At 38.6% G+C, this 24,176-nt stretch overlaps 1 protein-coding gene across 1 annotated transcript; it reads left to right on the forward strand.

Annotated features, from left to right (window-relative positions):
* The first annotated feature begins 21,659 nt into the window (after positions 1-21,659).
* Positions 21,660-22,941, forward strand: LOC112190951 (ethylene-responsive transcription factor ERF003). The gene is made up of 2 exons (XM_024330470.2): positions 21,660-21,804; positions 22,058-22,941. The coding sequence occupies exons 1-2, from the start codon at positions 21,722-21,724 to the stop codon at positions 22,578-22,580; spliced, it is 606 nt and encodes a 201-aa protein (XP_024186238.1). The 5' UTR covers positions 21,660-21,721; the 3' UTR covers positions 22,581-22,941.
* Positions 22,942-24,176: the final 1,235 nt, after the last annotated feature.

Here is a 24,176-nt window from a genome sequence, read left to right on the forward strand (position 1 = left end):
CTTGGCTAGTTGCTGGAGACTTCAATGAGATATTGTGCCATGCTGATAAGTCTGGCGGTCCTCCTAGGCATTTAGGCCAAATACAAATATTTAGACAAGTACTTGTGGACTGTGATTTAGTCGACATAGGGTTTGTGGGATCACACTTTACTTGTTCTAATCGTTTCACTAAGGAAAGGCTTGATCGGGCCTGTCAAACAGTACAATGGAGAGATCTCTACCCGTTCTCTCGAGTTATCACCCTTCCTCTCAGCCAATCTAATCACTGTCCTATCTTGATTGATGTGAATCTTGAACCAAGTATATCAAATCGTAGCCCTAGGTCTTTTAGATTTGAGGAGATGTGGTTGGCTCATGTAGATTGTTCTAGAGTTGTTAAGCAAGGTTGGATGCTTCCAACCATTGGTGAGTCCATGTTACAAGTTGGTCGGAAAATCAAGCATACTGGTTATCTTTTCTTGAAATGGCACTCTGGCTTTTTTCAACATAGACAAACTGAGATGAGATTGATTCAGGGTAAGTTGGAAGATCTAATGAAGAAGACTTTTGAGCCGAGTCACTTTGATGAACAAAAAGCTCTCCAAGTTCGACTGAATGAATTACTTACTGCTAATGAAACGTATTGGAGGCAACGTTCTAGGATTCAATGGCTGAAGGAGGGGGACCGTAAAACTACCTTCTTTCATCGAAGGGCTTCATATTGCAGGTCTAGGAACCGCAAAAAGGGACTCACCAATGCATCCGGGCAATGGACTTCTTCACCTAGGGAAATCCCAGATATTTTACTTCATTATTATGAGACTATTTTCAGAGCTGACACTTCTGACCCGGAAGCACTTAATGTTATATTGGGTTGCTTGCAGCCCAAGGTGTCTGAAGAGATGAACTCGAGTCTCTTAGCTCGCTACTCTGATGAGGAGATAAATAAGGCCTTATTTCAAATGCACCCCTCAAAATCTCTAGGTCCTGATGGGATGTCCCCGTGTTTTTTCCAAAAGTTTTGGAATGTGGTAGGACATGATGTCAGTTGTGCAGTTAAGGAAGTGTTGATTACCGGTAATATCTCCCAGGAATCAAATTTTACTCACCTTACTCTTATTCCAAAGATTAAAGAACCAAAGCTTCCTTCTGATCTAAGACCAATTGCGTTGTGTAACGTGGTGTATAAGATCGCTTCGAAGGTTCTGGCTAATAGACTTAAGTAATTTTGCCTCACATTATTTCCCCGCTACAGAGTGCTTTCGTCTCGGGAATATTAATTTCGGACAATACTTTGGTTGCTATAGAGATTGTTCATTTTATGAAAAAGCTTCGTAGGCAAGCAGATGGATTTTTTTCATTAAAACCGGATATCTCTAAGGCATATGATCATTTGGAATGGCAGTATCTTGAGGTTATTCTTCTCAGGTTAGGGTTTTGTTGAAGTTAGGTGTCTATTGTACTAGCCACGGTAAAGTCTATTAGCTATTCTATTTTGATAAATGGCTCTCCTACAGGCTTTATAATGCCTACCAGAGGTATTAGGCAAGGAGACCCCTTGTCTCCATATTTGTTTATTTTGTGTGCAGAAGGACTCTCAGCCTTGATTTCTTCCTCCGTTCAGAATGGAACTATTCGAGGTTTAACCTTGGCCTCTACTACTCCTACAATGCATCATTTACTCTTTGCTGATGATTGGTTTCTCTTAGGGGAAGCATCAGTGCGAGAATGTCAGGCTTTTAAGCCAATACTTGCAATGTATGCACGAGCCTCTGGACAACACATTAACTTGCAAAAATCTAGTGTAGTGTTTAGTGGTAACGTCAATTTGCATAGCAGGAACAGTCTTGCTGCTATCCTTGGTGTGCAGTGTGTTAAAGAACATGGTTTATACCTTGGTTTTCCTATTCATGTTGGACACAACAAGAAAGCCATCTTTGCCTATCTGAAAGAGCGATCGTCAAAGAAGCTCATTAGTTGGAGATCCAAGATCTTAAGCTTTGGAGGTAAGGAGTTGTTGATTAAGGCGGTGGCTCAAACTTTACCTAATTATGTTATGAATTGTTATGCTTTGCCTAAATCTATGTGTGATGAGTTACAACAATTATGTTGTCAATTTTTTTGGGGTAGTACCGATGAGAAAAAAAGAATTCACTGGAGATCATGCGAAAGAATGTGCTTACCCAAAGACCAAGGGGGCATAGGGTTTAAACATTTACATGCTCATAATATGGCAATGCTTTTGAAGCAGGGATGGAGGTTGATTTCCAAGCCGGACTTACTTGTGGCCCAAGTTTTTAAAGCAGTTTATTATCCTTTTGGTTCTTTTCTTACTGCGGATATGGGTGAGCGTCCTTCCTACTAGTGGAGGAGTTTATTGGAGGCTAGGCCGGTGTTACAGGTAGGGCTAGTATGGAGAATTGGAGATGGGTAGTCAGTGAATATTTGGAATGACGAGTGGATTCCAAATGTCTCCCATCATTCCCTACTTCGACTGGAAGACACTATCTTTGAGCGAGTCTTTGACCTATTTCATGCTGATTCCTTGACTTAGGATCATGCAGCTATTCATGTTTGTTTTGAACCTCAGGTAGCTGCTCAAGTGCTTTCCATCCCTTTAAGTTCTCGTTTCGGTAATGATAGGTTGTCTTGGAAGTTTGAGAAAAGAGGTTACTTCTTTGTCAAGACTGCTTATAGAATAGCTTGTGATTTCTCTCTTGGAAACATTTTTTCTACCTCTTCTTCTGGAGATCCATACGGTCCTATTTGGAAAGCCCTATGGACAGCTAAAGTCCCTAGTAAAGTGGCAATATTTGGGTGGAGAGCGGTGCATAAACTCCTCCCGAGTCGTGCAGCCCTAACCTCCAAAGGGTACTCAGGTCCAATTTAGTGTGGTGTCTGCTCTAGAGATATGGAAACCTTAGAGCATTTATTATGTGAATGTCCTTTTGCCAGGGAGATTGTGGGAACTCCTTCTTTTTCCATTCCTAGGTCTACTCTCTATTGGAAATAGTGGTTGTTGGCTCGGGTTACCTCATTGGCCCCTGCGTTTTTTGACTAACTGCTAGTTCTTCTTTGGAGCATATGGAAGTATAGGAATGATATTCTATGGAGAGAGCGCACTCGAACTAGTGCTCAGCTTGTGGCCACAGCTATGGCATGGTATGAAGAATTTTTGCAAGCAAATCAGTCTTCTACTAGTTCCTAGCAGGACCAGTCGAAACCCCAAAAAAAATGGTTTCCTCCATAAGATAATATGGTGAATTAGTTTAATGTAGATGTCGCTTTCTTGCCTTCAATTCAGTATGGTGATACAGGGGACGTGCTTAGGAATTCTTAAGGTCAGTTCATTGCTGACTTCTCTTGTAGAATGGAGTTTGTCAGTTCTCCGTTACATATCGAGTTACTTGCGTTGAAGAATGGACTAGAGGTGTTGTCTACTATGCATATCACAAAAGCAGTTGTGGAGAGTGATTGCCTACTTGCGGTTCAGGCTATAAACTCTGTAGCTGTGGACCTCTCTCCTTTAAATGCTTTGATCACAGACGTCAAGAACTTACTTGCTGCAAGTAGGGAGATTACTATATATATGTTTTGTCCCTCGTTAGGCCAACATTGTTGCTCATAGATTAGCCAACTTTAGTTATGAGTCCAATGTCCATTGTGATTGGTTTGTTAATGCTCCAAAGTTTATCCTGGATGCCCTTATGTACGATGTTAATCATATTTAGTAATAAAGCTTCTTTTTTCTTCAAAAAAAAAAATCTCTATTGAGTTTCTACCTGTAAAGTTATTTCCTAGATTAAAAAAAAAAAAAACTAATGATGCTTGCTCTAAATAAATCCAAATATTTTTCAGGCCAACTCCACTTGTTTACATCCCTAGTATTAAAGTGGTACATAATAGTAACCGATTAGAGCAACCAATAATTAAAATTGATGTCAATTATATTACATAAAAATTTTAGCAACCAATAATTAAAATTGATGTCAATTATATTACATAAAAATTTTAGAGCAACCAATAATTAAAATTGATGTCAATTATATTACATTGGATTAAAATTTTAAGGGAAATTTCATTTTACCTCCCTAACCTTTATCCCCTTAATCACTTATGCCCTTACACTTTAATTTTCATCACGGGTGCCTCTGTACTTACCAATTTCAATTAATCTGGTCCAATCTTTATTTTTTGTTTGCCAAATATTGTGTAATATATTTTGAAATTCATATTAGTTACGTTATAATTTTGCATTTCACGCCAGTGAATTGTCATCTTACAAGGGCTTCCAATAAGGGTAAAGCTATGGTATGTTAACATTTCTCATACATAAACTATTTTTACTCCTTTAAGGACTCATGTTACCACTTTGAGGACTAATATTACTATTTTGAGGACTTATATGGTAAACTAAGAAAATTTGCCACTTTAAGGACTCTTGTTACCACTTTGAGGACTAATATTACTATTTTGAGGACTCATGTGGTAACTAAGAAAATTTATCACTTTAAAGACTCATGTTACTACTTTAAAGACTAATATTACTATTTTAAGGACTCTTGTTACCACTTTGAGGACTAATATTACTATTTTGAGGACTCATGTGGTAACTAAGAAAATTTACCACTTTAAGGACTCATGTTACTACTTTAAAGACTAATATTACTATTTTAAGGACTCATTTTACCACTTTTAAGACAATTGTATGCATGTCATACGTTAACACATTGTAGAATTTTCCTTCCAATAAAGCCATATTGTCAATTTACAAAAATAATTGATGAAAAAATTAATAATTGAACAATATTAATTAAATTGGATAGCACAGGGATACATGTGATGAAATAAGAAGTGTAGGGGCACAACTGATTTAAAGTGTAAAAGTCAAGGAGGTAAAATGAAATTAGCCCAAATTTTAATTCAGACTATTAAATTTGCAATAGATCAGTTGCAAGATATTATTAATGAATAGCTTTTAATCATGAGTGATGATTCCATTTCTAATAATGTGATTTGCTAAACTTGCTTGGTTGATTGTTTTGACTTTTGTGTGTTTCCTCAATTCTTCGCTTTGGAAATTCAGGTATTCCATCAAAACATAAGTATTTGTCAACATTAATTGTATTGAATTAAGAGCATTTTTAACAAACATTTTTTTTTTTTGCTCCTTAGCTATTTTGGAGAGCATGTTTAGTTTTTTTTTATAAATTTTAGCAGCTACACCAGACTTCAGTGGCTCTGCATTATAACTCTTAGGTATTTCGCTTCTAAATATAAAGAGCGAGATGAGGCTCTCTATAATTTAACACATTCATTTTGAGTTATTTTATGTAATCTATAAATACATTTAAACTATTTAATGTTCATTTAAAAAATAATATAAATTCAAAAATAGTTAAAATAGAGAGCACTGATATAGACGTATTTCTAAAATAGCTAGTCAAAATGAACTTTTAGTTATTTTGACTAAAATTTGAATAAAAAATGGCTAAAACCGGTACAAATGTCCTAACTAGCTAGGAAACTGAAGTTCCTTGGCCTTGGCATATCTAATCAAAGAAGAGAACATTTTAATATCAATAATTGTAGACCTAATTATGCATGATTGCATGCCATAGTTAACATTTTTTTGATGAATATTCTTCTCATGACAGGACACTTACTCTTATAAGTTCATTTAAAAAACAAAAAACAAAAATAACCCTATGACTTGTGACCCTGTACGTTTTACTGTTAAGAGTTAATTTGTGTTCCACATGCATGGTGAAAACCTTAATATGTGGTATAAAATTTAACCCAACAGTAATACATTACAGTAAATAATTACAAGACATTGGTTAAAAAAAAATACAAAACAAAAATTTACCTCACAGTAATAATACAGTAAATTGATGCTTGAAATAGACAGAAAACACATTATTTAAATTACATTTCTCTTCAAGCGCCAAGTGTCAAAGCAGTAATTTTTTTCTAGAGCAGGATGATCCTTGTGCCAGGTTCGAAATAGAGCAAATTACTGTCTGTTCATTTGAACGCCATGTGGTGATTTATGGTAATTTCATCTATATCAATGAAAGTGTTTATTAAAAAAAAAAAAAAAAAGTGTCACTAGCTAATTGCAATCGCTTTTACTTCTCAATCACAGCATGGGCTTCATTATCGATCTTTTGTTATTTTAGCTGTATTTAGAATCTTTCAAATTATTAATAGGACAAATTTCAGTTTACCATTCTATGGTTTGCACTCAACATTATGTTAGTCATTTTCCTTTCAATTTCATCAGCAACACCCTCGTGCTTTCAATTTTGATCAACCGTGTCCAAAATTTGTTGAGGCATTAACAACGATAAACTGATCGTGTGGGCCCACTTAAAGAGTTAAAATGGACATTACACTCCGTTTTAGGGGGCCAGCTTGAACTTCGATCTACACCGAGTAGTTTTTGAAGCTATAGACCCGGATCAGTTATTTCATAGAACCCGGCCACCACAACCACAATCAAGAACTGCAATATACCTCTATTCTCAAATTACCCCCGCAAAACAAAACATGAAACTTATAGACCAACCCAATCAGCTACATGCTTCGTGAGCAGTGCATCATCTTCGTCCTCATCAGCATCGCCTTCGCGACCCTCTTCTTCACTGCCTTCCCCTTTTCAAACCTAGAGCTAGCATCCTCGTTGTCTTCCTTGCTCCTCGATGACCTGATCTAGAATCCGATATGTGATGCCCCGAAAATTCGTAATTATTTTCTGAGGATTTTCCGAAATCTAATTTATGGTTGTTGGACGATTTCGTGGCTCGTGGACGGAGCGGAAGTGTTTCGGACGAATTAATTATTCGAAAAGTATGACTTTAGGGGGGATTCAAGGTTGACTTTTGATACGTTGGGATTCTCCGAAAACTTCCTTCACGAAAGTTGTAGAACGCGTCGATACGAGTTCGTGGACATGCGGAACGCGAGAATCGGAGTTCGTATGAAGAAGTTATGGGCTTTGGAAAAACTTTCCATTTTGGTATAAAAGGACGAAAAATTCCGGAAATTGCAAAAAAGGCCAGGTTTCCATTTTGGGAAACCCAGCTCGGTTTTCTCTCTCCCCGAGCCCGAATCGCCTCTCCATTTTCGCCACCTTCGTTCTTCCTCCTCCGGCCACGATAGGTCGAATTGTTGAGTGGGTTTTGTTCACCACACTCCCACCTACACGTCTGTGGAAGCCTTTGAGCATGGGAAGCACTGTGGAGGCCGTTGCATCCCCGGGAAGTTGCTCCGCCGAGCTGAAATCGCCCAAAATCGCCGACCTTGGTTCTTCCAACTCCGGCCACCATAGCTCGAGTTCTTTGAGGGCTTTTCTAGCCCAGGAGACGTGGATGCTACCCTCAAAACCTCTTGCATCGATTCAACTCGTGGAGGTCGAATTTTGGAATTGCAATTCTAGGGTTTCAATCGAGCAGTTTTGTTCTAAGGTGTTTGACGAGGTATCTTTGGACGGTGGTTTTGTGGTGTGGCTGCCTTGTTCTGTATTGAAGACGCAGCAGGAATTTCGAGGTGAGTAAATCTCGCGATATGTGTTATGAGCCTAGTTACCATATTGTCTTGGAGTTATGGAATTAACTGTGACTTTAGATGGTATTAGTGGTATTTTGTGTGAATGACTATGTGTGTATATATATATATTATGGGGTATATATATATACATATGTATTCATGTGTTAGTGGCTTCGTGGTGAATCTTTGTGATGATTGTCATGTAAGGCTTGTGTAGGAGTATCTGGGTGATGACTGATGAAATTGTGTATTGAGTTGTGATTTTAGGATTTCATGTGTTGAGATACCATGGGTCTAATATGACCGTCTTAAGTGAGACTTAAGATATGGTAGCTTGTATAGGAAAATCTGTGTGATGAATCGATGACATCAATATGATGAATCTTTGTGATGATTGCCATGTAAAGCTTGTGTAGAAATATATGTGTAACTTGTGTAGGAATATATGTGTGATGATTGCTATCTGTGTGATGACTAGTAATGAATCTATGTGATGATCGCTATCTTTGTGATGACTGGCGATATCTGTGTGATGAATATGTGTGAGGATCCCTATCTGTGTGATGACTGGCGATATCTGTGTGATGATTAGTTGAATGATCGCTATCTATGTGATGACCAGCGATATCTGTGTGATGATTAGGTGAATGACCGGCACTATCTGTGTGATGACCAACGATATCTGTGTAATGATTGGTTGGATGATTGAAATCTATGTGATGATCAGTAGGATGATGAATATCTGGGTAAAGACCGGTGGAATCTATGTGATGATCAGTGTGATGACTGCTCGTTAACGGAGCTGAATTGTTATTAAGTTAACAAAGATCGAGAGGACTGCTGTGATGGTCGGGGCTACCCACAGACGTCAGAGTGAGGGATTACGATGACTACCTTGATTTGAATTGCTTGACTTAGTGTGACCTCCTGAACTAAATTATATGCAGAGGTTACCATGACTTGTTTTGCTTGTTTTGAATTGTGATTGCCTTGTTTTCTTCTTGATTTGATTGATTGATTGTTTGATTTATTTTGAAGACCATAGTGGTGATGATTGTGCTCTGTGTGAGGATAGGAAGGTGATTCATTGTTTTCACCTTGATGTCATGTTGATGACAAGGTTTCCAGTGGGAAGGAAATGAGTGTGATCCTTGTGACTCACTGTTGTGCGTCGAGGGATTTTCAAACATTATCTAAGGAGGTTTTGTTTGACGGGGAAATTTGTGTAATGAGACGCTAGGTTGGGAATCTGGGCATGTAGTTTAGTCACCAGTTGACTTATGTAGGCACAATATGGAAAATTATGGAATCAATGGCTGTAGGTGTGAGCTATGTGTATATCGTGTTTAGGTTGAGGTGACTTAAGAAATGTGTTTTGCTTTGTGGTTTTGAGTTTACTCATACGAGCTTCATAGCTTACCGGGTTTGTTGTGTGGCAACCCGGTGCACTATTCAATGGAATTGTGTAGGGGTTAATCCTGCAGGTCAGGGTAATCGTGGTTGAAGCTGAGGTGGCGTGCTGGCAGCATTTCAGGTAGGAAGCAAATTTTGTTGGCCTTGTCATTGTTATGACTTCCGCTTTGTAGCAAACTCTGTGGAGCATTTAAGTTTTAAATTTTGTATTGATGGCTGAGCGTTTCACGCATATATAATTATGGGGTTATATATATCGATTTTTATTTGTGTTAAAAATCAGGGGCGTGACACGATAGAAAAGAAAACCTGCCCCACTGTTTCATAAACCCAAAGTTTGAACTGATCTGACATGACATTGTTGAGCAGATTCTGTTGGAGATTGACCAGATCTACCACTTCGGGATTGAGCTTGTCTAGGTTTGCATCAGAAGCTTCCTGGCCCGTTGTATGATAGATTGATGCACCGGCAGTCGACTTTTTAGAACAACGTGACGATGACACTGAGGATGTCTGGATCCGAATCCGACTTCATAGGGATTTGAGGCGTCGAGTTATGGATCTCAGGTTTTTTCTCTCTTTTTTTTGGAGGATTCTAGCTTTAATTTTGAAGCTTTTTGTAAATTTTATAGGGATTTGAGGGGTTGAATTTTTTATTTTGTTGCTAGGTTTAGGTTAGATGGCTTCAAATCCTCCTCCATTTCAAGTGGAGGATACGTATAAGGATATCTTTGGTAAATTAATTGGTGGAAGATAACCTAGAACCGCCGGTGGTGGGATCCAATTTGAATAAGGGAACTGATTCCTATGACGTCAAGGTATTTGCCAATCTGAGTGTTGGTGATTTTGCAGGTTCAGGTGCCGGAAAGAAAGAGGAAAAGGGTGGTGTGGATTTGGATGCTAGAGAGCAGAGCCACGAAGGTTTACCCCATAAATAGAGTGAAATGCCCATTTTAGCTCTTCAAGTGGGCCCACACGATCAGTTTGTCACTACCACATCATCACTTAACGGATCATTTGGATGTCTCAGTAAATTTTGGACATGGTTGATCGAAATTGAGAGTACGGGGGTGTTGTTGATGAAATTGAAAGATGAAGGACTAACATGATATTGAGTGCAAACCACAGGGCAGTAAACTGAAATTTGTCCTTATTAGTAATGAACAAAAAAATCACTTATTGCCAAGAAGAAGAACAAAGTAATCTTCTGTTATAGATTTCAAATTAAGTCGATGTCGGTTGTACGTTATTGACACTGTGCAATTGACACTGTTGTGCCATTGACACTGTGCAATTCTTATAGCCGACATCGTTTATTTTTTGATATCCCTTAATATGATCACTCTTATATAATTCACTTAAACCGTAATTGTTTTCAGTGCTACATCATCATATATACATCAATGCATGCCACTAATTCAAGGTTTCGTCATTTACTTCGTCCATTTGTTTAATTTGATTTCTGATTTTATTGATCCTCTATAGTAGTGTCTCTTGAAAATCAATCCATCTAGTTTATTTTTTTTAAGGGAAAGACGACAAACTATATTAAGTGAAACTGAGGAGTACATGAAGCGATGCAAAAGCATTGAAAGAAAAACAATAAAGCATAACAAGATGCACAAATGCATCTATAACGTAGGAAAACAATAAAGGATAACAAGATGCACAGATGCATCTAGAATGAAAGGTAACCATGTGACTTGATGTCGAACAACATCGCTGCACTGCATATGTCGCGAGAGCAGTGTAAATATAATAGTAACCGTAGCCGCAACCGGTGATATGATCACCTAGAAGAGGTGATTCGCTCACCGGGAGTTCGAAAGTAACCAAGGGTGTCATAAACTTGAAAATTAGCAAATGAACTCTCAAGAACCAGAACAAATACTAGATCAATATAAGCAGCTGTCTCGGATCCAAGATCCGGATTTGAATCTGACCCGAGTCCGAAATACATATCCAAATCCTGTCCGAATCCAAAATTAAGTCTGACAAGTCAAACTTTACAAAGGCCCAGGCCCAACTTAATCTGATCTGGGCACCCAAGCACTTGGGTACCCTGGCTTTAGTCCGATGTCCGACCACCCTTCAAGATCCACAACGCTGCCCCACCGAACTGCACCGTTGCATCTTCGCCAAGGCTAGACTGACACTGGAATGAGAATCCCATAGCAATATGTTGGCCCAAGCGCTCCAACCCTCTGGTTCCAAAGATCTCAACCTTCGTATCCATTGCAATCAGGACAGCCACCGGAGAGGATCCTTACACAGAGTCACGATCCACCGCTGAAGCAACCCATTAGCACCAGGACTCCGAATCACCGCCCTCGGAGAAGACCCGAACTCAGTGCCTTTTCCCATGAAAGGACCGGGATCCCATGTCTGATTTGGATCCACCAAACCACGATGCCTCCGTCCACCACCATCACTGAAATGGGGAGTAGCAGTGGCACGAGCAAAGCCCGTAGGGGTTGAATCCCAAATCCAAAACGCTGAGATTAGGGTGCAGCAACCCGATGGTTGAAGAAGAGAGATTCTCGAGCCCAAAGGACTCACCAGCAAAGGACTGTGAATGCCATCGTCGCAGGTCAAGGAATTCAGACGACGAAACCCTAGGGTTAGCCGCCGCAAAGGGGATAGAGCGACAGCTCTCATATTTTTACTTTATTGTGGACTAGCACGGAAAATTCATAACTCTCTAAACCCTAGAGTCAAAACCTCTTAATCCATCTTAAGTTACGAGTTAATTACCACCCATATACTATGTCGAGCAGTAACAAATTAGTGTTTGAGCATTCATTTAGGGATAAAAAAAACTCACTGGCACTAAAAGCCCTTGTTCAATTAAGACTCTGACTTCACTCGTAAAATAATCAAGAACATTTATGCATAAAATTTTAACTGTACTGCTCTCTTTCTCTCTCTCTAAAATTTCTGTTGGTTAAAATTTTGTCATTTTTAGCCCCTAGTTGTTTTCTTTTCTTTTATTATATATTACCGATGAAAATGCGAATAAAGTGACCCAGTCTTTGCATATCTTTTTTTTGGTTACAAAAATGGTGGTCGGGTGGGACTACCACTCCGGGGCCGAGAGCAACATGGGTAAGACCCCTCCCCATAGAGTGTTTTTCACAAGCGGATGATCGAACCTGTGACCTCCTTACTACCAGGAGTATCACTGTAGCGTTCGCCCAACATGTAGGAACAACTTGCTACTACTGGACCAAACCCCATGGGTAGTCTTTGCATATCTTTGGCTAACTAGTGTGAGTGCTTCATTTTCTCCAAAAAAAAAAAAAAAAAAAGTGCGAGTGCCTCATTTCCTTTCCTTCCGCATAGAGATATGTTTGAAAAGAAAAATTAATCTCTTTGCCAAAAGCACAAAAAAAAAAAAAAAAAAAAAAAATTCTGATTAGAGATCCATTAGTTCAAAACCAATAGGCCCTAAGAAAGATATACATTGAAAAATTGACATCTGAAAACATTTTTTTTTTATCAAGCAGTTAGCTGTTATTAACTTACACACCCATGCAGTGATATCCCAGCACTGGGATCACCTGCACCGACATTGCACCGCAGACTAATCCACTGCACTGCGCCAGGACATCTGAAAACATTCTTTTAGTTTGTTTTGTTATTAGGAGAATAGAATAATCTCATTGCCTTGAAAATAAAGAAACATATCTATTTTCATGCCCTTTACAAAATTGTGACGTACACAGAATTTGTGAAAGATACCTGAAGATATTTGTTTATTGATAATAATTTGGCCGGCTTCCTCTAGGTGCTACATCATCATATATGCATGCACGAGTGCCAAGTCGGTAAATGACCAAGAGATAATTACACTCAAAATTAAGAAAGCAACCTCATGAACAAGAGTAATCATATCTTTATTTGTGGCTGTTTTGTGATTAAAAGAAAGAGATTTAGGTAATGGTTTTTTTTTTTTTTTGGTGTCTTAAAAGATAGATTTATTTCTGTGTTATTTTGTTTTGAATGATACCCTATTTTTATTATTTCTACATTATTTTTTTAAACAAAATTGCCTCTCAAGTTATACTATATATATATATATATATATATATATATATACCCCGTGGCGTTCGGAAGGGATTAGTCCAGCTCTGTTGGGATACTCCCCGAAGGGTGTGTGTGTTGCTAACTATCTAACGCTAACCTCCCCCAAATTTAAAAAAAAAAAAAAAAAAGTTACACTATATTCAATTATCAAGACGATGATTGTGTTAGCAAGATGATGTAACCGTAAAGATGGAGAGAGCATTGACTACGTAATTACACTAGGAAGACGATGATTTTAAGACGAATTTCTGTATGAAGAAAAGTTAAAAATGTGGCACACTACAATCTATCCTTATGAATACATAGACCGTAACGTTTTGATAGTCATGTAGCATAAATATTAGCCTAATATTTGTGGGTTTAGATTGTAATTTATTAAAGAAAAGAAGTAGAGAGAAACAAGATTCTTCTGCATGTTAATTGTTATGAAGATGATATTGCACGCATTGGTGATAACAAGCTAGGGCTCCATAGGAGATCGAAGAAACCAGCTCCAGTAGGAAATGCAAGATGTAAACATATCACCTAAGCTACCATAGCTCAAATCTTAATACAAGATGCAATTTCACTGAATGAAAACCTTTCTTGCTTTGGCATTCTGTTCCTACCTAATTAACAATACCAAATTAGAATGCCTCAGGGAACGACCTAAATCGTATGGCTTTTATGCATTAAGAGACTCCCTCTAGCTATAACAATATAAAATTTTGTGACCAATATTATTGTAACAAAAGGGTCATATAGAAGCTACTAGCTAGCATGATAGCTAGGTTACAGGGCCACGAGAGAGAAAGAGAATGGAGGGAGGGATGCCACGGAGGGATGGGCATGAAAATTACAACAAACATGGCCTTCTCTCTTGATCTTGCATTGAGGCATATGGGTAGGTCTCCTATGTTTAGAAATTGTGATGTAAGCCACGTACTCATGTTCACTACCCACTACAATGAGTACAAAAAACCCATGTCCCCCTCCACACATGCATGATCTTCATAACATTTTTTAGAAGGATTTTATATTAGGAATTTGGAAACACTTTTGCTCTTAATGAGAAAAAAAAAAAAAAAGACAAATGGACAATGCAACTGAAAATGAAAAAGAATAGTGAGAAGGTATGCGTTTAATTAATTCTTTTAAACATAGTAATATTTCAATTAAATGATAAAATATGGTACACATTGGATATAATTGTATTGATGAAATTGATACAATTCAGATAAGGCACCCCATCATCTATAAAATTATGAAATTCGTAATTATAGTTACTAATTTTGGTTGTATCAATTGAAGTAAGACTGTACTGGTTTGTATTTGAACTCAGTAATCAAATCGTGTACCCATATGATGGTTGAATGATTATTCAAAAAAAAAAAAAATGATGGTTGAACGATACATATTTTTTTCTTTGATAAAAAAATGATACATATTCTTAAGTTCTTAACTGTACAATTTGACTAACAATTAATTACTTTAATTAGCCATTTCAACAATCTTCTCATATTTTTGAAAAGGACTAATTTCATTTTACCTCCCCCCCTCCTGAGATTTGGGGTCGACATCATGTTAGTCCATACAGTTTCAATTTAATCAGTAACACCCTCATACTTTTCAATTTCATCACCCGTGTCTAATTTCTTGAGTTCCGTCCAAATTGGACATTATATCTGATGTTGGGGGCCCACTATAAGGGCCAAAATCATTTCAAGACACACAAAATACTCATTATAAGGGCTAATCCGACGTCGTTTGGCCTGTGCTCCACCATCGCCATCCTCCTCTTCTAAGCCCCTACTTTCTCCATCATTGCCATCCTCCTCTTCTCAGCCTCTACTCCACAGAAAAAAAAACCTTGGCCCCGCTTCTTCAAGCCCAAAACATCGACACCTTGAAAAGGTTGCCTTCCAAAGGCCGATGTTTGATACAATGTCACATGAAATGCGGAACGTTGCAGTACGGATACGCGGTACGCTAGTCTATAGGGTACGCGGTACGTTAAGATATATTAGCTAATTTTAATTAAAATAAATTATATATAATAAATAAAATTATAGAAAAATAATAAATAGAATCATAATCCTAAAGGACTTTTATTTTACCTAAACACCCCTTATTAGTATACTATGAAAACCACATTACTTATAGAGGATAATAAAGTAAACTAACAAATAATAGAAAATAAATAATAAAGAAAGTTGCTTTTATTTTTTATTTTAATTTTATATAATCTTGGATCAGGTTGGGATGTTCACGGCATAATCAAGTCATTATCCTCTAAGAAAGTGCTAAGAAATCCGGGTCCATTCTTCTGCCTCCTCGCCATCCTTCTCCCTCTTCTGGCCGTCGGATGTGATTTCTTTGTGGGCTATTTTGAGTTAGTGTCGTCCTTTACCTAGTTGGTATTTCTTTGTGAATAACAGTCTCTATAGATGCGAAGCTTGTGTGAGTGACTCAGATCCTCTTGTTCTCCAATAATAGATGCTAGCTTTGGGCACTCACTAATGGTAAGGGAGCCAAGAGAGGTGAATGATTGAAAAGAATAATAGGCACTTCAGATTTGGGAAGTCGCTGGCGAAAACAACCGGCTCGTCATCGCCGTCAGGGATCGCTGTGTTTGGTGATCCGGATCGCGAATGACCTGCGATTGGGTTCGTGCATTCTGAAACGTGGGTCGCCGTCAGGTGCAGCGTTTCCGGTGACTCTGGTTTGATAAGATGATTCCTGAAGGATTATAGCAGATGCAGGTTTTTAGACTTTCGGTGCAAGCAGCTTCTCTTTGAGGTCATCCATCTTCTATGAGCTCCAAAATGCTACAACGCATACAAAAGTTATTCACATACACCTACAATTTCTCTACTCTTTTTATGTATTTGGTTAGTATATTTCACAGTGAATATATGCCTGAACAAGATGAATTACATACTGAAATATGATATAATTCATAAGAATTCACAAAATATAAAAACAAAAGAAAATGACGCTGCTTAAAGAATCCATACTAAAGCATAAGCTATCAAGTGTAGAAACACAAGAACCCAACCAATGCGAGACGAACTTCTACTTCTACATAAACAGCTACTGGAAGCTTAAGCTTTAACTATTAATTAAGTAGAGATACAGATGAGTATATATGGCTTTAACAGACACTTCGCCTAACCAATGTAGAACCAGTGCTTAACCTATTAAGCAAAATTACACAAGCAATGCAACTTACACTAACGCAGTCCGAAATGCAATCATAAGTTGCAATTCTAGAGCAAATTCACGTAAACAAACATAAAATCGAAGCATTCAACTCAAGAATTATATCTAGCTCAAATCCAGTTTCCAAACCATACGAACATACATATCCAGATATGTGTATAACCATTTGAACACATACAAGGAGCAAAAGATGAAGATTAATTACCTGAAGAATGAGAAAGAACACCAGAGTCGCTCACAGTTGGTACGACTGATGTTCTACCCAAACTAAAATTGAAGGATTATAAAGAAGAGAATCGACAATCAATTTCATGGGGATAAGAAGCCCTAAATTTCATAACCAGAGAGCGATGTGGTGACCCGGGAGAGGGGTCTCATAGTGCCGCGACCCTGAGCCAATGAGAAACCGACATACCACGAATGACATGCAGATAACTCATCAACCCGAAACTGCAAGGCCTTTTGGGTTTAGGATGTTGGTTTACAAAATATTTGCCTAGAGAAATCATTCTAGCAACCGAACAACGTATTTTCAGAAGTGGAATTTAAAAGGGGCTAAAGGATTTGGGCTTACAATCGGAGCCCAATTTGGAAAATAATTTACTAAGTTACAACCAGTATGAGAGACGCGTCCCAGGGTTATGGGCCTCTCGAAGTTTTGTAAATAAGTGAGTAGGAAACAAAATAAATAAATAAATAAATCAGTAAGAAAGTAAATAAATAAGTGACTTCAAAATCCGGTAAAGGACTAAGACCTCAATTTAATAAAGTCAAAGAGAAATGCGCCAAGCCGGGCCATGTGTCTCCTCTGTACGCTCCTCGACCACATGCACACTGCTGGCTAATCTAAAACAATTGGTGACTGACCCGGTTCGTCATCCTTCAAGAACCGGTCAACTACTCTGTAGTCCTTATGACTACAAGTAGCGAAAGTATCAATTTCCTGGCCCAGGGTCTCCTATGATTGGTTCACTGTCGGTACTCGCCCTTCCTCGACAAACATAGGAGCACAGCCCCCTCTGGAGGTTCACTTTTATCGACACCGTGGGATCCCTAAGAATCTAGGCGTCTAGGTCCTATTCACTTTCAAGTCACAAGTACAAACATACGAGGGGTACAGTATCTCAACATGCAAGTCTAGGCTCGGTTTTCACAATAAGCAATTATCAGTTATGGAAACACGGATATTACGAGGCATCGACTAATGAACAACCAAAAACATACTTGCATGCAACATATTATTATACTAGAGCATTCCACATATAGAAAAGCCTTTAACAAGGAAGGGACAGCTAACCCTACCTGGATATGTAGTGCTCGTCCACATTAGGGTTCGTTCCCAACTTTCGATCATTTGTCCAAATCCAAGTGCACAAGCTCGAGTCTTTTAACAAAAACTAAATCTGATAAGTACTCAATTCATAATTCATTTGCTCAATTTCTTTATGATTCACCAATTTATCTTGAATCGATATTTAATGATAACCATTCCCGAACAATTCACTTAACGTAGTAAGCTCATTCGGGAGATGGTGATCACTTCTTCTTTCCATGTTAAAATTTTGGTCAACGGGTTTGACCTCATTTTATTTAGCTTTTAAACCTTAAGCAATTAGATAATAATTACCATTCCCGAATAATTTCTCCTTTCAAAATCCTTTTGGGATATGGTGATTATACTTATTTTCTTAATGTATTCCAAGTCAACCAGTTTGACCTGTTTTACTTAATCATTAAATAGTAGAAAATAAATAGTAAGTACCATTCCCAATTTATCACATTCTCACGATAACTTCAGGATATGGTGACACTAGAATACTCCGATTTTTAACCTTATTTCAAGAACGTTAATCCAATATCCTAATTTAGCTCCATCAAATAAAATCCACCATTTTTCATAATCAATTTCTCAAACAATTGTGATTACTTAATCTCCTTGACTTCACTCAACACATTGAGTTTTAATTCTCAATTACCACCAAAATAAACCCTTCGGCAAAAGGACATTTCCAAAACCAAATACATCATCTTTGAGAAAATAAACTCTGTCCATACATTCAACCAATTTTCATCTCAAGTAATCCACAAGACCACAACTTCAACATGCACCAATATTTCACAGCAGAACAGATTTCCAAGTACCAAGACCTTTACCCTTGTTCTTTTCCAAATTAGAAGCTGAATCGTGGAAGCTGCACTTCACCACCATTAACCCATTCAGACCTCTAGTAGAAAACAATACAATCAATATTCAACACTCGACCAATTTCGCAACCAAGACAAAGTTTGGGAATCCTTACCAATCTCCAATATTATTTGGGCTGAACCAACAGTTTCTCCCTCCTCCAAAATCTCCAAAACACCGATTCCATAATCCTCATAGATTTCAAAATTACGAAATCGAGTTAGGGCTCCAATCTAGATCAAAGCAGAAGTCTTAACTAAAAAGAAGGGATAAAAATCCAGCTTACCAAATGAATAGGAGTAAGCTGGTGGCCATCATGGTGGCTCTCAGTGGTTCACGAGCCAGTGGTGGCGCGTACTGTGGCATCTGCCGGAGTTGGAGGTCGAAACTAGGGGGTTTTGGTCAATCTTGAGGTCCTGACTCTATCCTTGGAGGTGACTTCGCTCGTTTAGAATGGGAGGTCGAAAAATGAAGACATGTAGATGTACTGTTTCCGGCGAGCTCGTGCGGTGTTTTCTGGCGTTGGAGTTTGAAGCCATGGTTTGGTTTCTGCTTTCTAGGACCTGATGCTTCGATTCATGGTAGTAGTGGTGGTGGTTTGAATCGATAGCTGGAAGTCAAAAGACTAGGGGAGGCAGTAGCATCGCGGCTTTGGTGGCCGTGGGTAAAGACTGGAGGCGGTGCATGTCGACGGCGAGCCTCGGGTTATGGTCAGTTTTGGGTGCTACATCGATTGGTGGAGGCGGTGTGGTGAGATGGTGGTAGGAGCTAGAGTCTCCGGTGGTGGCAGAGGAAAGAAGAGAGAGAGGGAGCGAGAGGTCGGGGTGAGAGAGAGAGAGAGAGAGTGTCGCGGTTGAGGGAGAAAAGGAGAGAATTTAGATTTTAGGGTTTCCAATTTCCTATTTATACTTATGTGCGCGAAATACCCATTTTGCCCTTGCGATGAATTACGAAACTCTTCTAGCTAATTACTTTCGGTTTTCGGCTCATGACTTTTCTTTTATTCGTTTTTCATCGGAAACTTCCTAAGTTAATTCTCAACTTCGTACTAGGCCCAAAACTCGGTTTCGTTAAAACTAATAATTCAAATCTTCTTTACAACTCAATTCGCCTTCCTTTCAAATTTGCTTCGACAATCTTTTACTTCAATGAACTTTAGTAACCTTCTAGGCCCAAATGAAAGAATCTCGGCCCAAACTTAAATCATTAGGCCCAAATCGTGATCTCGATACCAAAATAATTTCCAAAATCAATTCCTTCACTTAAATTACCTTGTGAAAAATATGGTTGGCGAAAAATTACCTTTTAAAAATTAAACAAAATTTTCGGGGGTTCACAAGCAAGATATCGGAGGAAGAGTGGGCCGAGAAGGACGAGGGGAGGAGGTCGATTTCTGGGAGAGCAGTGAACAAGGGGTCGACGACGTCTTTTTTAGAGAGGAGATTGGATGGCTCAGATCGGACGATCGGGGGTGGTTGCGGTGGGTCCAGATCATGGTTATGGAGGAGGTGGTGGTGGTGGTGGAAGATGACTTCCTCTGTTTTCTGGGGATTCATTAGATTGAGGAAGAAGAAGATATAAGAAGGTGTGTGATTTCTCTTTTGTCTTATCCGATTCAAATTGGGAAGATAGTGCAATGCTCCGACTGGGGTCGAGAATGACACGCTCTTCTCCTTTGGAAACGACTCGTCGTCCGCCATGCTCCGGTTGAATTCTTCTGGTCTGTAATTGTTCATAGGAGGATGGAGATGGTAGAGCAGAGGCCAAACAAGGTTGGATAAAAAAATGGGTATTTTTTGTTCTGATTTTTTGTGTCTTGAAATGACCATTTTAACCCTTATAGTGGGCCCCCAACGTCAGATATAACGTCCAATTTGGACGGAACTCAAGAAATTGGACACGGGTGATGAAATTAAAAAGTATGAGGGCGTTACTGATTAAATTGAAACTGCAGAGACTAACATGATGTCGACCCCAAACCTTAGGGGGGGGGTAAACTGAAATTAGTCCTTTTGAAAACTTTATGTTTATCTCTTGCAATCATATTCATCACTCTAGTGAAAGTAACATAAAGTAAAGTGGCCAAAATTCAACTTGTAATAAATTGTACTTTATTATTCAAAATTCAACATTCACACGATGCTGAAACTCTCTCTAAGAGGTAGGTGGAGTTTGTAGCCTTTTAGCGGCGGATCTCCAAATTAGAATGAGGGCGGCAAAGTGTGTTGTCGTCGTCTTCTCAAAACTTTTCGAGGTGAGGACCGGGCGATATAGGTGTGTGATATTCTGACGAGATCAGGGTATGTTCTTGGGCTCTGCTTCTTAGTCGGACGTTCGGCGTTGACGTGGTCAGAAGGAGACTCGCTGATTCTTAAATTACCGGGCTGAAAGGATGGTGGCTCGATCTTAATGGGGATGATCGACGTCTGACACAGTTGAGGCTCAGAAAAGGTTGGTACGGCGTGCTGGTTTTGCATAGAGCGGTGGTTGGACCTAGCTTTGTCAACGTTGGCAGTGTCAGGCTGGTCGTCGGAGGTGCGGTAGATGGTGTAGGGCTGATGGCGACTGGCCTGTGGTCTAGGGTTTGTCCTAAGTTCATGGGCTGGTGACATATGCAATTGGGCATGGGCTTAGGCTTTGGTTTTTATTTTCTTGTATTACTTTATATGGATTCCTTCTTTTATGTGGGTGGGATCCATAGGTTTTCTCTGAGGTCGCTAAAAATAACTGGGATGTCTTGGCCCCTTGATTTTCTAGGATGTTTTAGGGTAGATTTTGGTTGAGCTTTATAATGTTAAAAATGTTGAATTACTTAGGTTGTGACTCTTTTGAAAAGCCCACTAGGAAGTTTATTATGTGTACTTTCGTTAATCAATGAAATGAGTAGACATTTCTCTAAAAAAAAAAATTGTAATAATTTTTAAAAGTTCTATTATGTCCTTAATAGAAATCAAATGGAAAAAAAATTGTGCAATTATGGTCCTGTAGTTGTGTTTATTTTGAGGACAACTAAAACCCTGTACCCTCATTACTAGTACCAAAATCAATAAAGTAAGAGACAACATCCAACTATTGGTTTGAAATATTTATAGGCATGTAATTATAAAGGTAAACCAAAAAAAAAGGAAAATAATAGAAAAGGGTAGGAATAGAGAGGGTCCCCCATTGCTCAAAAGGCCGCAAAAATGGCCTATATAAACCCCCTTCGCCTTCTCACTAGTCATCTCTTGTGTTTCTACTCACCCAAAGCAACACTCACTTGAGGGCCCTTGAAACTCTCGAAACGTTTCGCTTTCCACCACCACCATGGCTAGGTCCCAACAGCGTTATCGCGGCGTCCGACAAAGGCATTGGGGTTCTTGGGTTTCTGAAATTCGCCACCCTTTACTGTAAGTTATCAACTACCACATATATATAGTCTATACACTGTTTATATCCTATTCTTCAGAAACGTTTCTGTCATAGTTGATATATATATTTTTTTTCACTAAAAGGAATTCTTTTTTCACGTTGGTTCATGTCTTTGGAGTAATTAAGCAATGCCCATCTGCACAATTATTCAAACAGAAGTTTCACTGATGCTTGTGTTAATGTCTTTGTGTTAATTAGTCTAAACAAGAAACGCGTTTCTTTGGTTTACAGAAAGACAAGAATTTGGCTAGGCACGTTCGAAACGGCGGAGGACGCAGCGCGAGCCTACGACGAAGCGGCGAGACTCATGTGCGGTCCAAAAGCACGTACCAATTTCCCATTCAATCCCAACGACCACATGTCACATTCATCCCAGCTTCTCTCATCAGCTTTGATAGCAAAGCTTCACAAATGCAACATGGCCTCTCTACAAATGACGAAAAAACCAGCCCCAAAAGAGGAGCCAGTGCAACAAGTAGTGCTGCAGCAACAGTATATGCCATCCATCACTTCTAGTAGTAGCTGCATTGTCGAAAACAGCGGCTTTTCAGGGTTGGATTGGTCGGAGAAGAGGAAGTACGGTGGAGTTCAATGGGGTGAGGGGAATTGGGTTGGTGAGGTGGGTGTTCAAGTTGAGAATCATGATCAACATCAGGAGCTTTTTCAGCCGCTTGAGGAGGATCACATTGAGCAAATGATAGAGGAGTTGCTTGATTATGGATACATTGAGCTTTGTCCCGGGGTTCAAGCATAGGCAGTACTAAACTCTAGCACCTTCTACATGGAAAATGAAAACTTTTTGGGTTAGCTATATTTAATAAAAGTAATTAGATTTAGATGAGTAGTAGTATGTATCCAAACTTATGGAAGAATTAGCTAGCTAGCTAGCTAGCTAGAATGAAATATGCAGCTATATCACACACTGTTATTGGAAATAGAATGTAAGTGGGTGCTCGTATAGCTCTACTAGTAGCGAGCATTTCCCCCACACATCCCAAAGGCGAGAGTTCGAATCTTTTTTCCTCGTTTTTTCTTTGTAATCAGAAGATGGAGAAACAGAACTTGATGCTTTTATTTTTAATTTCTATTTCGGGCCAATAAATGGACACTAAATACTCCTAACTTGCTATCTTGATCGATTCTTGAAGACCCAGTACGTAGAAGTGTTACTGAAATTAATCTTGAGCGAAACCTTAATGTCTTTTTAAATTACTTCTTGTTTCTTTTGGTCTGCAAACTACTCCATAAAGAACAGCACCCTGTGCGCTGATATGGACAACATGAAGTAAAGGCCAGAACTTTTCAAAAAAAAGAATAGAAAAGAAAAGAAAAGGCCAGAAAGATTGGAAAACAATTAAAAGACGACAAACATATTAGTGAGAGCATAAAACATGATATGGAAATTTGGGTGTTTATTGTCCAACACCAACAAGATGTTTTTGGAAATTTGGGTATCATTGTCTAACAAGAATAAGATGTTTTTGTAACCTCTTTTGTCTTGCGCACGCTGATTATGTTAGAAATAAAGCTTCAATGTGAATCACAAAAGAACAACCTGTTAACATAAATATCGATGGAAAATTATATAGTAGAAATTTTTTTACTTTTATAGTAAAAATAAATTACAAATTTACAACATAAAGTTCTGAGAGTAACCAACGCTAATTAGTTAAAACTGAACAATGGCAAAACACTAAAAAGAAGGTCACTTTCCCAACATTTAGATTCAACCACTGCATGATCAAGTAATTGAGATTTATTTACTAATGACAGTTTTCAATCTCTTAAAATTGCTAATTACCGTTAACACAATCCATAATGAGTCTTGAATCTCTTTCAACGCATACATGCAGCATGCTAGAAAATCTTTGGTAAACTAGCGAGCCTCTCCCAATTCTAAAATATGTTTGCAATAAGTAGTTGTCATGTGATTGATTGTCCAAAACTTGCCCATTTCGGTTTTCTTTTAATGTATGAAGCAGGCAACCAGTTCAGTCAACTGTTGTGGGGGTTGAAACTAGCAAGAAGGCGCGCGACACAATGCAATAATGCTTTGGTTCAATTATGAACTAGTCAAGGAGCATGTGTATGATAGAGCCAAATACCTATTGCGCACTGATCAGATAGAGCCAAATATGAAGGGATTTTGATGATTGATTTTCTTCCCTTGTTCAGAAACATTCTCATTGTTTTCTCACTTGCTTTTCTCAGATGATATATAGATTAGACAGCTTTGTTATCCTTCCACCTTAGATCCACTCATCCCTAGCCAAAAAGCCTCACTTTTGACCAGAGTTACAAAAAAAGATACAACAGTGTAGTAGTAGATTCTCTCTCTTCATCTATTTCT

This window comes from Rosa chinensis, chromosome 2, assembly GCF_002994745.2.
Source record: "Rosa chinensis cultivar Old Blush chromosome 2, RchiOBHm-V2, whole genome shotgun sequence".
In the NCBI taxonomy this organism is placed as follows: Eukaryota; Viridiplantae; Streptophyta; class Magnoliopsida; order Rosales; family Rosaceae; genus Rosa; species Rosa chinensis.

Excerpts from the sequence above, each read along its gene's own strand:
- LOC112190951 (XM_024330470.2), top strand. The coding sequence starts at position 21,722 with ATGGCTAGGTCCCAACAGCGTTATCGCGGCGTCCGACAAAGGCATTGG. Across the intron at positions 21,805-22,057 it reads GAAATTCGCCACCCTTTACT|AAAGACAAGAATTTGGCTAG; the intron begins GTAAGTTATCAA and ends TTTGGTTTACAG.